Consider the following 14098-nt stretch of genomic DNA (forward strand, 5'->3'; position numbering starts at 1 on the left):
GTCTGGTATTCCCATCTCTTTCAGAATTTTCCACAATTTATTGTGATGCACACAGTCAAAGGCTTTGGCATAGTCAATAAAGCAGAAATAGATGTTTTTCTGGAACTCTCTTGCTTTTTCGATGATCCAGCAGATGTTGGCAATTTGATCTCTGGTTCTTCTGCCTTTTCTAAAACCAGCTTGCACATCAGGAAGTTCACCGTTCACATATTGCTGAAGCCTGGCTTGGAGAATTTTGAGCATTACTTTACTAGCGTGTGAGATGAGTGCAATTGTGTGGTAGTTTAAGCATTCTTTGGCATTGCCTTTCTTTGGGATTGGAATGAAAACTGACCTTTTCCAGTCCTATGGCCACTGCTGAGTTTTCCAAATTTGCTGGCATATTGAGTGCAGCACTTTCACAGCATCATCTTCCAGGATGTGGAATAGCTCAACTGGAATTCTATCACCTCCACTAGCTTTGTTTGTAGTGATGCTTTCTAAGGCCCACTTGACTTCACATTCCAGGATGTCTGGCTCTAGGTCAGTGATCACACCATCGTGATTATCTGGGTCGTGAAGAGACCCCAGTGGAGGGCTGAAAACAGATGATTAACTCTTTCCATTTCCTTATAGCTATTTTGGTCAGTCCCTCAAGAGCCCCCCTCCTCCCATTTTTTCCTCTCTCTAAGCTGCAGCCAGACAAGTTTTTTCTGTTTGAGCAACAGAACCCTTGTTTATAAGAGCAATTGACCAAACCACCTCTGGATTGTTTCTTTATCTTTTCCTGATTTTTGTTGAATCCCATTCTACTTCAAAACTATTGATAGCTCTGAACTCTAGAACCCCTGTGCTTTGTACTTCTCTAAATTCCTCAGACTAAACTTCCCTCCTGAGGGCAGGAGGAAAAGGGGGTGACTGAGGATGAGATGGTTTGATGGCATCACCGACTCAATGGACAGGAGTTTGAGCAAACTCCGGGAGATAATGAGGTACACGGAAGTCTGGCAAAGGAGCTGCAAAGAGTTAGACACGACTTAGTGGTGACTGAACAACAACAACAACAACAGAATGTATAAATCAATGCTGGAATCTAAAATAGCTTTGCAGGGACTTCCCTGATGGTCCAGTGGTTAAGTATCTGCCTGCCAATGCAGGGGAACATGGGTTTGATCCCTGGTCTGGGAAGATTCCACATGCCTTGGGGCAACTAAGCTCTGTGCACCACAAATACTGAGCCTGAGCTCTAGAGTCTGCCAACAACTAGAGATAGTCCCCACTTGCCCAAATTAGAGAAAACCCTTGCACAGCGATTTAGATCCAGCTCGGGCAAAAATAAATTAATTAATTAATTAAAAAATAAAATAGCTATGTAGTAGTGCAAAGATGATTGGCTTTGAAATCATAAAGACTGAGGTTTCAATTCTGGCTCAGCTCTGACAACTACAAGTATTTATTGAACTCTTAGTAGACATTTAAGCTCTGTGATAGGTGAAGATGCAAAAGTGAATTAAAACAATCATCATTTTCAAGGCCCTTACATTTGAAGGATGGAACAGGGAGACGAAATTCCTAAACAGATTGTATCTGTACAATAATAGATCTAACTAAAGGTTATATTATGAAAATCTTATGATCTTTCACAATTTAAGCCTTGGAGTCTTCATTTGTAAATCAGGAATAATTATACTTCACTTCCAGGCATAATGGCTGGCACATAAGAGGTTAATATTGCAAAACCTGTTATTCCAGGGAAAGCTTTTATGTCCTTGCTTCTCCTTTCTGTAAAGAAAAAACAATAAGTGATCTTTTTACAAACTGCATTTGAAAGCTTTAACGTAAGATTCACTTAAAATACTTACATAACTTTATTACAACAATAAGAGGTGTGAAAGGGAATTACTCAAAATCTCACCATGCTAGAAAATCACCTACTTTCCCTTGCTAGTCTTATTTCCCAGTTTTTGTCTGTTACAAAGCTATATCTATTTTTAAATGTTTTAGTGTTGTTACAAGGTATACAATACTTGTAATTTTTGGTGGCTGTTAAAAATTTAATTGACTGGATTCCTGTTATTTGCTTAATCATTCCTCTATGGTTCCACATTTCTCTTGAGAGGCAACGATTCATTGGAGAGAATGAAAACTTTGAAAACAGAAATATCCTAGGTTTGAAGTTCTAAGCGAACCTCTTACTAAGAGATCCTGGGTGAGTTATTTAACCTTTCTGAAACTGACTGTTTAAAGAAGATGGATTTTAATAAAAATTACGCTTTTATTCTGCATTTAGAGGTGATCCATATAAAGTCTGTGCCAAAATTTGGATACTCGAAATAAATCATAATTTTAATATTTAATTATCAGTACATAATGCGATAAGCACCTTTAACACATAAAGCTCATTTAACCCTTTGTGTTAGTTACTTCCTTAGTTTCAAATGGGATTACTTGGGTCAAAGATTATAAACATTTTTACGGTATTTAGAAACATCTCAAATTGCTTTTCAAAAGACTTCCTTCAGTTACACAACTACTAGCAACACACATTACATCAGCCTTACTTTATGGTTACCAAAGGTATATTATTGTGTGACATCTTTGTAATTGATAGTTTTAATTTCTTTCTGAGAAGTTGGAACATTTTTTTCTTTTTAAATAGCAAGTACTGTCTGCAGGAACGACAGCTCAGGGCCACGTGGGTTGCGGATCGCACAAGTGGACTACATCTCCCAAGGTGCTCAGCCGGCGCGCCGACAGGAAGTGGCCGGAGCATCTCCCGCCTCCACGCCGAGGAGAAGAGGTTCTATCCGGGGCCTTGGCGCTTCTCTTTCCTTTCGCGCCGGTTGCCGCTGCGGAGCGCGGCGGGTCCATGTGCGCAGTGAGCGGCACTATTCCTGGCCCAGTAGCACCCGAGCCCCGGGTTTGACCGCGTCCCCGCTGCGATGGACCCCAACACCATTATCGAGGCCCTGCGGGGCACCATGGACCCAGCCCTGCGTGAGGCCGCGGAGCGTCAGCTCAATGAAGTAAGGACGCCGGGGTGGCGGTGGCGGTGGCGCTGGCGGTGGCGGCGGCGGCGGAGGGCGGGTGGACTGTGGCAGGCCAAGCCCTCCCGGCCTGGCCAGAGGCGCGGACGGCGTCGCTGAGGGGCCCAACGGGAGGGGTGGGGCGGGGACCTGACGGCGAGTGCCACGCCGGGGCCCTTTGGCTGCTGCGGTAGTGGTGGCGCCGGCCACGGTTTGCGTCGGATCCTGAGTTGGGCCTCTGGCTGCGGTGGAGGCATGAGGGGCCGGCTGGGGCGAGGCGGGCGTGACGGGCTGGACACATGGCTGGCTCGGGTGGCGGCCGCCCTCTGGCTCATTCCCAGCTTGTTCTCGCGCCCAGGAGGGGGCGAAAGTCACCGGGAGGTTTTCAGACGTTTCCGGGAGGAGTCTTGCTGGCGCCGGATTTGGAGGGGCTCCTGGGAATGCAGAGCTGGTCCACTGGAGGCTGCGCCTGTCAGCTTGTCCCTTTCCTGGGCTGATGGGTGACCTGCACAACTTTCTCCTCCCCGGCTGAGTTGCTAGGGACAGCTTTCAGAGGCGAGCCCCCACTTCTTAGGCAGGGTGAAGGTAGTGCGGGACACCCACAGGAGTCTGATTCACTGCTCCTCTACTCTATTATTGCCTCGCTGGGGAAGGCAGGGCTATTTAGTGGAAAGTGTCGGGTGAAGCGCAACCTTCTAAGTAGAGCTACACCACTAATTTCTGAACTGACCTTGGGCAAGGCGCTTAACCTTTCGATCCTGAGTTTTTCCCATTCATAAAATTAGGCCGGAGGGTTTGCTGAGAGGTCAAGGGAGACGATGTAAGACAGTGCCTTGAAATGTGCCAAGGTCCACATCAACTATCTGAGGATTGGTTTATTTTTCTCCCCATATTTTTGAAGGAGACCACTCTTTGGAAAGCAGCCTTATGTGGGTATTTAATTGTACTCGTTTCCGTTTCATTCTTTGTTTCTAAGTTTCTGCAACTTCTGTTGGAGTAAAGACTTTGAAAAGGATCCCTGTCACTTCTTGTGTCTCCCTATGAATTTGCCCAGCTTTAGTGAGGTTTATGTCTTTTTATTTTTAAGGTAGAGAGAATTCCTCTTTAAAATAGAATCTCAGTTAGTTTATGCTCCTCTTAGCTGGTAGGTAAATACTTCTACAACTTGATATTGACTAATCTGAATTGAACATCTTCAGTGTGCCATGCTGTTTAGAGATCCCTGGCCTCAGTGAACTGAAATTTTAAAAAGCTCATCCACAGAATTTAGACAAATTAAGTGTGAAGTTACTTCAAAGTAAAAAGTTAAATCTATTTTATACTGAAGACCACTAGATCTTGCCAAAAATGATGCTCAAATTCTCAGGCTGAAAGTCACCTTGGGAGGAGGACAGATTCCTTTTGGATATAAAATCGTGAGTTGAAAGAAATTCACTCTTTAAACCATTATTAAACTATGGAGAGAGTTATGAATCACTTTTTGCTTTTGTGATAGACACATGTTAAGATGAACATTATTTTGTTTATGATGTACTAGACACACTACAAGTTCAGTCATGGTGATGTCTACCATGACTTTGCCCTAAATCACATTATTTTCCTTTTGGATATAAAATAGTGAGTTGAAAGAAATTCACTCTTTAAACCATTACTTAACTATGGAGAGAGTTATGAATACCTTTTTGATTTTGTGATAGACACAAGTTAAGATGAACATTATTTTGTTTATGATGTGCTAGACACACTACAAGTTCATAGTGATGTCTACCATGACTTTGCCCTAAATCACATTATTTTGAGTAAATATACTTGTGTGTAATTATTAATTTAAGAAGTTATTTGAAAGACTTGGTTCCTTTGTAGGAAAATTGAGTAAGTAATACTTCCTGCATATTTGAAATTTATTTATTCCTCAAGCAGCTCAGTTCAGTTGTACGTACTAACATCTTGTAATAGAGACTTGGGGTAAGTATTTAACAGGCTAGTTTTTAGAAGATAAACAATCAAAGTAATATTCAAAACATTTATTATTTAACAGTTAAGCTGCTATTAGGGTTTTTAAATTTTCTGAAGTATGAACACTGCTTAGCTTTTCTTTCAAAAAAAATTGATATCTGGCCTGTATTTCTGTAATTGTTAGCTACTTATATTTTGCACTTTTCTTTCAGTTATTACAAAATACCTAGGTTTTTTAGTAATTTTCCTAAGGTAACTTTTCTGTTAATTAGCATATTCTAATTTCCAGTCTTGCTTGTATTTGAATTCTTTTTGCTTTGACTTTCTTGCTGCAGAACCTAGGTTTAGTCACACTATACAGCTCAGTCGCGTCCGATTCTTTGCAACCCGGTGGACTGTAGCTGGCCAGGCTCCTCTGTCCGTGGGATTCTCCGGGCAAGAATACTGGAGTGGGTTGCCATTTCCTGCTCCAGGGGATCTTCCCAGGATCGAACCCTGGTCTCCCGCATGGCAGGCAGATGCTTTATCCTCTGAGCCACCAGGGAATTCCCGAACCTAGGTTTAGGAAGAAATAAATCCAACTCTTGAAGAAGCTTGACTGTAGTAAGAATGAGGAAGTAGCATCTTATTTCTGGCAAGCTTTTCTTGCTTTGGATAAAATAGGGTAAACCAATCATTCCATCATGATGGCTTTTTCAACTGAAGCTACATATTGGTTCATTTAGTTAGAAGAAAAAGATCATTGCCATTGAATGAATCTCTTCAGCTAAGTAAAGTAATCACTAACTTAAAAATTTTTTAATATTATCAAAGTAGATAATTTAAAAACCAAACCAAAAGTGTCCCTATCTCAGAGATTGCACTTGACTGTTCCATTTGCTTGGAACCCCTTTTATTCATTTGTCTCCCAAACTTGTTATTTCACTTCCCTCTCATTACTGTTCCGCTGTGTCCGTATCCCTAAGGAGTGACTTGACTACCATGCTCCATGTCTCCCTTCACTTGTTTATATCATATGTATTGTACTTACTGTTTCCCCAGTGTAATTTTTGAGTTTCATGAGGTCAGAAATTCTTATGTCTTGTTACTGTTATTCTTTGGTTGTTAATGGTAGGCTTTACTGACTTCCTGTTATAGTAGATAACAGTATAGGCTTTAGGTTTCTCATATGACCTCCACTTCAGGAATTTTAAGGGTATTTATATGTTTTTTATATTACATATAAAGTTCCGACAGATTGTTAAAGACCACTGTATGGACACTGTTTTTGACAGATATTTTCAAGATAAAGCTGATTTAGTATTCCTCACTTAACTCTGTAGTGTGTTATGAATGTTTTTTTTTGAACCACTGTTATAATTTGGAACCCATTGCCATGTCTCAGTTTGAAATATGTTCATGTAACAAGCTTTGCCTCAAAGACTGGAGAGAACCATTTTGATTTTTTTTTTTTTTAACTACTGGAACATTTCTCCACTAGCGGGATGGTATTAATTTAACCTTTTTTAAAGCATCATTTTCCTTGTGTTATCATGGTATGTCATTGTGTGGGTTGAGCAAAATGATAAATGTAAAAATTTTAGAACTACTAAGTTCTCTCAAGAGTATTTGAATTACTGTTTAAGTGCCAATTGATTAACCAATCCAACATGCAATACATTTCATTTCCTACCTAAGTTAGTAGTTGTTCATCTCAGTGGCAGATGATCAAAACTGATGGAGAGAGAACACATAACCTGTTATTTGGGCACTTAGCTCACTAGTGGATAGCATTATTATATTGCAGCATGAAAACTGGCACTCTTATAAGTACACTGCATGGCACATTGTAGGCTCTCAGTAAATATTTGTTGAATGCAAAGAAATAAAAACTTGAATAATGGAAATGTTAAGAAGACTCATCCTTGAGTTGTTAAAGTAGATTTGTGTTACAGGGATCTTTCAATTCTCATTGAAATTCTATACTACATAGTTTAATATATCTAGAAGTGCAGTTAAAAAATTTGTTTAGGTTATCTAAAATGTGTGCGTTTGGTATTCATTCAACATTGTTTCTAATATTCTAGAGACTATTTGTTTTTGAATGCAAAGACTGTTCTTTTCTATCTGTACACACACACACTTAGAAATACTTGTTTTTTCATTTTCATTTGCAAAATAAAATATGTCTGAAGGTTTTTGGCAGATTATTATAACAGAGGACAACATCTCTGCTCTCTTGCTTTAGCTGCCAGTGTTCCTCAGTGGAAACCTTTCTGCATGCAAATTTTTACTCATGCTGCTCACGCCTCTTGTTAAACTCTATCAACTAAAATTTTTTCCTAGCCATGGTTTAGTCCCTAAGTTGTGTCCGACTCTTGCGACCCCATGGACTGTATGTAGCCTGTTAGGCTCCTCTGTCTATGGGATTCTCCAGGCAAGAATACTGGAGTGGGTTGCCATTTCCTAACCATAAATCTCTTTTAAATCTCTTAAACCCACAGTTCCTAAGCTTAATGTGCTATAAAATAGTTATGTGGGCAGAAATGTTGCTTTTTCACATGCCTTCTGTGAATAAAAAGTAAGAGGACATAGCTTTGGTAAGTTTCTTGATATTTTGTGTTTATCTTTAAAATTCATGAACTACCTAAGTCATATCTGGTATCTTCATAGATGGTTACTATTACAACTGTAAGTGATATATTTATTTATAATTGATTAGTTTTATTTTATTTTATTAAAGGCTTACGAAATGTTTAAGGAAACTCTTAGGTCCGGAAAAGTGCAGAATGACAGCAGTTTGGCATGTCTAAAAATTCAAAAATTTTTGAGACTATGGTGTATATTTTTGGAAGATGGAATAGTTTGTAGTCTAAGCAGGTAACATTCCTTAATTAGGAATGTCATGAAGTAGGTACTGTTGTGAATTTTGTAGAGGGAAAGTCCCTGGATTCTTGGACAGTTAGACAGGAAGTTATTCAGTGACATAGCATGTTAAAGATCTGAAAGAAAAATAACAGTGTATTAGTAATACTTATAAGAAAACAACTTTCTTTTTCAGAAGTAGCGATGCATGCATATCTGTCAGTGGCACAGTAATGATGAGTTTGATTTAAAGTTTGGCTTTTCTTTTGTAAATTTTTTTTGTCACTGATAATTTGTAATTAAGTTTTTAGAAACACCTTAATTGGAAAGCATTACCACTGTTTAATGAAAGGCAGGAAGACACAGTGAAGACCCTCAACCTGGTCCTAATTTTACCACTACACTGACTTACCCTCACTATGCCTCGTATTTCATATAGGTAAAATAGATACAGTATTTGCCTTTGTCAACTTCTTTAGTAAAGCAGAGAGGGAAGAAATTCCTTGGCTCTTGAAATTATCTGGCTGTATTCATTTTACGTAAACTCTGATATCAGAGTGCCCTTAAGCCCCTCTCTTCCTTGTAAATGATGTAAAGTACAGTAACTGAAGGTTTGTTTGGTTACATTCCAAAATGACAAATAATAAAAAGCTACCTATTAAAGAGTAAGCTTTAAAAGAGACTGACATTGGGTGATTACATTGGAAAATGTGGGTCTGGAAGGGAAATTGATATTGAAGAAAGCATGACTAAAAAGTTTTGTCTGATTTGAGGAACTGTAGACCCCAAGGAGAAAATGGCTAGGAGGCAATTGGGAATGTGGAACTGAAGTTTAGGATAGAAGGCAGTAATAGAATTGTGGTTTTTCTTCTGCAAGTGAATTGAGAGGAAGGGAGTATGATCCAGATGTGTGGGGTGGACTGGAGCGCAGCACACACTTGGGCCATGCCCATTTTGGGGGGACTCTGAGAAACATGGAAAAGGAGATAGGAGAATTGTGCAGAAAAGTAGGAGGAAAGCAAGAAAAGGAGTTTCAAGTAAGAAGATTGGTTTCCTTTTTCCTTAAATAAATTTCAAAAATTTTCTACCAGTGAGCATGAATTCCTTTTGCTTAAAAAGCTATTAGAAAAAAGGGTTGTTGACATTTCTAAATGAGAGAAATTAACGGAAAATGAAGACTTTGCTGGGAAAGTCTTTTAACGAATTGATAACCTTGGAGAAAACAGTATCTGATTACAGGATTAGTGAGTGAAATGCTTGTTCAATTCAGTCGCTCAATGTGTCCGACTCTGTGACCCCATGGACTGCAGCATTGCAGGCTTCCCTGTCTATCACCAACTCCTGGAGCATGCTCAAACTCATGTCCATTGAGTCGGTGATGGTGATGCCATCCAACCATCTCATCCTCTGTTGTCCCCTTCTCCTCCTGCCTTCAATCTTTCCCAGCACCAGAGTCTTTTCCAGTGAGTCAGTTTTTCACATCAGGTGGCCAAAGCATTGGAGCTTCAGCTTCACTAGGAATAAGTTTGTAGGTTAGAAGGGTAGTAGGGTCAGGGGAAGTGTGTTTATGTGATATATATGTCTTTTTTTTTTTTTTTTTTCCTTTTGTAGTCAGACTTATTTTGGGGAGTAAGGGAGCTCCCTGTGGAGTAGAAGATTTCAGGCTTTTATAATTATAGGTTTCTATCTGTAATGTTTTATAGTCCTTTATCCTAGAATTACATCCTCATACTGCTTCATGACCTTATCTTCCTACAGGATAGATCTGATCATGTAAAAATTTTCAAAAATAAGTTCACACTTAATAGATCTTGATGTGATCACAACTTACCTATTCATTTTTGTCTTTCACTGTTCTCTTTCATTCTCCTAGTAATCTCTTTAACATCAGATCAGATCAGATCAGATCAGTCACTCAGTCGTGTCCGACTCTTTGCGACCCCATGAATCACAGCACACCAGGCCTCCCTGTCCATCACCAACTCCCGGAGTTCACTCAGACTCATGTCCATCGAGTCAGTGATGCCATCCAGCCATCGCATCCTCTGTCGTCCCCTTCTCCTCCTGCCCCCAATCCCTCCCAGCATCAGACTCTTTTCCAATGAGTCAAGTCTTCGCATGAGGTGGCCAAAGTACTGGAGTTTCAGCTTTAGCATCATTCCTTCCAAAGAAATCCCAGGGCTGATCTCCTTCAGAATGGACTGGTTGGCTCTCCTTGCAGTCCAAGGGACTCTCAAGAGTCTTCTCCAACACCACAGTTCAAAAGCATCAATTCTTCAGTGCTCAGCCTTCTTCACAGTCCAACTCTCACATCCATACATGACCACAGGAAAAACCACAGCCTTGACTAGATGAAACTTTGTTGGCAAAGTAATGTCCCTGCTTTTGAATATGCTATCTAGGTTGGACATAACTTTCCTTCCAAGGAGTAAGCGTCTTTTAATTTCATGGCTGCAGTCACCATCTGCAGTGATTTTGGAGCCCCAAAAAATAAAGTCTGACACTGTTTCCACTGTTTCCCCATCTATTTCCCATGAAGTGATGGGACCAGATGCCATGATCTGCGTTTTCTGAATGTTGAGCTTTAAGCCAACTTTTTCACTCTCCACTTTCACCTTCATCAAGAGGCTTTTTAGTTCCTCTTCACTTTCTGCCATAAGGGTGGCGTCATCTGCATATTGATATTTCTCCCGGCAGTCTTGATTCCAGCTTGTGCTTCTTCCCGTTTCTCATGATGTACTCTGCACAGAAGTTAAATAAACAGGGTGACAATATACAGCCTTGACGAACTCCTTTTCCTATTTGGAACCAGTCTGTTGTTCCATGTCCAGTTCTAACTGTTGCTTCCTGACCTGCATATAGGTTTCTCAAGAGGCAGATCAAGTGGTCTGGTATTCCCATCTCTTTCAGAATTTTCCACAGTTTATTGTGATGCACACAGTCAAAGGCTTTGGCATAGTCAATAAAGCAGAAATAGATGTTTTTCTGGAACTCTCCTGCTTTTTCCATGATCCAGCGGATGTTGGCAATTTGATCTCTGGTTCCTCTGCCTTTTCTAAAACCAGCTGGCACATCAGGAAGTTCACGGTTCACATATTGCTGAAGCCTGGCTTGGAGAATTTTAAGCATTACTTTACTAGCATGTGAGATGAATGCAATTGTGCGGTAGTTTGAGCATTCTTTGGCATTGCCTTTCTTAGGGATTGGAATGAAAACTGACCTTTTCCAGTCCTGTGGCCACTGCTGAGTTTTCCAAATTTGCTGGCATATTGAGTGCAGCACTTTCACAGCATAACATAACCTGTATTTTTCCTTTTAAAAATCTTTTCTTCTCATTTCTGTGGGTTTAACTGCTTTAGGGTCTAACTAAAAAACTTACCTGTCAGTCTAATTAGAATTAATCCCCCAGCCTACCTTGAAGTGGTGATCTTTTATCTCTGTAGTATATGGCATGTTGTAAAGTACTGGTAAGTGGAGTGGAGTTAAAGGAGATGGAGTTGAAGAATTTTGTTGAGGTGGGTTAAGGGTGAATGTTGGTTATCTGTATTGATGACAAATAATGAAAAGGTAAGAAGTCGTCTATAAAGATAGTTCTGTATTATGGTGAGCAGCTTTTAAACCTGAGTGTTAGCAGTTTTAGCTGTATGATATATAATGACCCATTTGTTGCCTTACTTCTGGTTCAGGAGCTTGAGGTGGGCCCCTAATTAGTGTCAGCATCCAGAAGTTACATTTATACTTAGACTCATATAAAAGATTTATTGTAGCATCTTCTGAAGCCTAATCAGTGTTTGCCAGACTTTGTGATTAAAGTTGATGCTAGTGGTATTTTTACTTAAATTTATTTTTTATATTATAAAATATAAAGATGTTTAACATTTATGAATAGTTAACATGTGATAGAAATTCTTCTAAATATGTGATAGTTTGCTATATTCAAGAATCCAGAAAGTTGTTAGAGATTACCCAACGCTTGAGTTTTTTCCTAACTTGTACAGTTAGTGTATATCTTGTTTCTTTTATAACTAACTGTACAGATCTATGCATTTTTCTCCATTTTTAAACTTAATTGAGGTATAATTTATATACTATAAAATTTACCTGTTTTAAGTGATGATCAGTGATTTTTAGTAGATTTGAGTTGTATGGCTATTAGAACAATCTAGTTTTGGAAACTTACCATTATCCCAATAAAATGCCTCAACTCCAGCTCATAGTTAATCCCTGTCCCGCCCTCCAGTGATGATGAATCTACTTTTTGTCTCTGTTTTTTTTCTTGAGAACCTGATGTTTGATATTTGGTACTAATTTAATTGAGTCCATTTGTTAACTTCTTTGGGAGAAGATGACAAGGCTTCCTGCACTAGGGATTTCAGACGGATGGGACCAGTAGATGGATGTCCAAGGTTGAGATTGCTTGTGCTATTCCTGCTGATGGAAATACCCCTTCTTTCTTAACCTTAGTCTAGCTCAGTTGTCTGAACATAACAGTTTTTTTGGTCATTTGCGCTTTTCGGATTTATGCTAGTGTGTTTTTGAAAGCATTCAAAGTGACAAAATAATAGAGTGATAAATTAGTACTTATTTTCAATGTTTAGTTTCCTGGTTTTTTGCAATAATAAATTTATTGAATTCAGTCACTTTAGTATCCAGTTCAGGGGTTTTTTAGTATATGCACAGTTATGGATCCATCACCACAAACTTTAGAGCATTTTTATCACCCCAACAAGATACCCATACTATTAGCAGTCACTCCGTACTTCTTCCTACACACCTCCAGTCCTCGGCTACTTTCTGCCCATAGATTTACCTATTCTGGACATTTGATACAGATGAAATCATATCATCTGTAGTCTTTGGTGACTGGCTTCTTTCACATAGTGTAATGTTTTTAAGCTTCATACATATTGTACTATGTGTCAGTACTTCATTCTTTGTTATTACTGAATAATTTTACACGAATGAATGGATATGCTTACATTTTGCTTACCCATTGAAGGACATCTGAGTTGTTTCCACTTGGTTATGAATAATGCTGTGAATGTTCAAGTATAAGTAATCTTGTTGATTTTTTTTCTCTTTTGAGGGATAATTTATATATAATACAAAGCTCAAAAATATGTACAGCTCAGTCAGCTTTTACCTAAGTACCATCCTCCAGATTAAGATAGATAGACAAATAGAGAAAACATTTTCATTGGCCTCGAACTTTCCCTTAAGACTCTCCCTAATCAGTACCTTTCTTTAGGTTACTGTTACTCTGATTTCTGTTATTGTAGCTTGGATTCACCTGTCCTTAAACTTGATGTTAATAGGATTACATAGTATGATATAGTCTGGCTTCTTTCTCAACATGTTTTTGATATCTGTATTATTGATTTCATAGGTTGGGTATTTTTTTTTAAGTTATTGTATAGTATTTCATGTATGAATTATATCACAGTTTGTTTATATAGTCACATGTTAATAGACTGGAGAAGGCAATGGCAACCCACTCCAGTACTCTTGCCTGGAAAATGCCAGGGACGGAGGAGCCTGGTAGACTGCAGTCCATGGGGTCGCTAAGAGTTGGACACGACTGAGCGACTTCACTTTCACTTTCCTTTTCATGCACTGGAGCAGGAAATGGCAACCCACTCCAGTGTTCTTGCCTGGAGAATCCCAGGGATGGGGAGCCTGTTGGGCTTCCGTCTGTGGGATCGCACAGAGTCGGACACGACTGAAGCAACTTAGCAGCAGCAGCATTGTGAACATAACCCCTTATTTCTCTTGAATATATAAGAGGGAAATTGCTAGGTTATGAGATAAGTGCATGTCAGATAATGCCAGTTTTCCAATATGGTTGTGCCATTATATATCTACCAGCACTGAATTCCTTTTTTTTTTTTTTTTCTTATCTTGATCAATGCTTTGGTATTGCATATATTGTTTTGGGGTAGCTTTGTCTTGTCCACGTGTGTGTGTGTGGCCATGCCATGTGGCTTATGGGATCTCAGTTCCTCAACCAAGGATTGAACCTGGGCCATGGCAGTGAAAGCCTGGAATCCTAACCACTAAGCCACTAGGTAACTCCTTGTGCTAATTATTTTATAATTTGCTTGCACATATTTGTTGATTTTTGTTTTGGAGTAGTTAACACTTCCTCAGATGTTGAGGTATTTTCCTTTTGTTCCCCTCAACATTATTTATACCAAGGCAGGGCCGAAGCCTATGAAGCTTTACTTTTACCTATCTGATACCAAAACTGTTTCGTGTCTTTCACCCTTTAAAGTGTTAGGCTTAGGTTTTCTCCA

The 14098-nt window shown here is 39.4% G+C and overlaps 1 protein-coding gene across 1 annotated transcript in view; it reads left to right on the forward strand.

Annotated features, from left to right (window-relative positions):
- Positions 1–2751: 2751 nt before the first annotated feature.
- The window catches only part of IPO7 (importin 7), a 43884-nt gene continuing 32537 nt past the window's right edge, over positions 2752–14098 (forward strand). Inside the window, exon 1 of the mRNA XM_025266634.2 lies at positions 2752–3005. Coding sequence (XP_025122419.1) covers positions 2922–3005 — 84 coding nt within the window. The 5' untranslated portion in view covers positions 2752–2921. The remainder of the gene's footprint in view (positions 3006–14098) is intronic.

Source organism: Bubalus bubalis, chromosome 16 (assembly GCF_019923935.1).
Source record: "Bubalus bubalis isolate 160015118507 breed Murrah chromosome 16, NDDB_SH_1, whole genome shotgun sequence".
In the NCBI taxonomy this organism is placed as follows: Eukaryota; Metazoa; Chordata; class Mammalia; order Artiodactyla; family Bovidae; genus Bubalus; species Bubalus bubalis.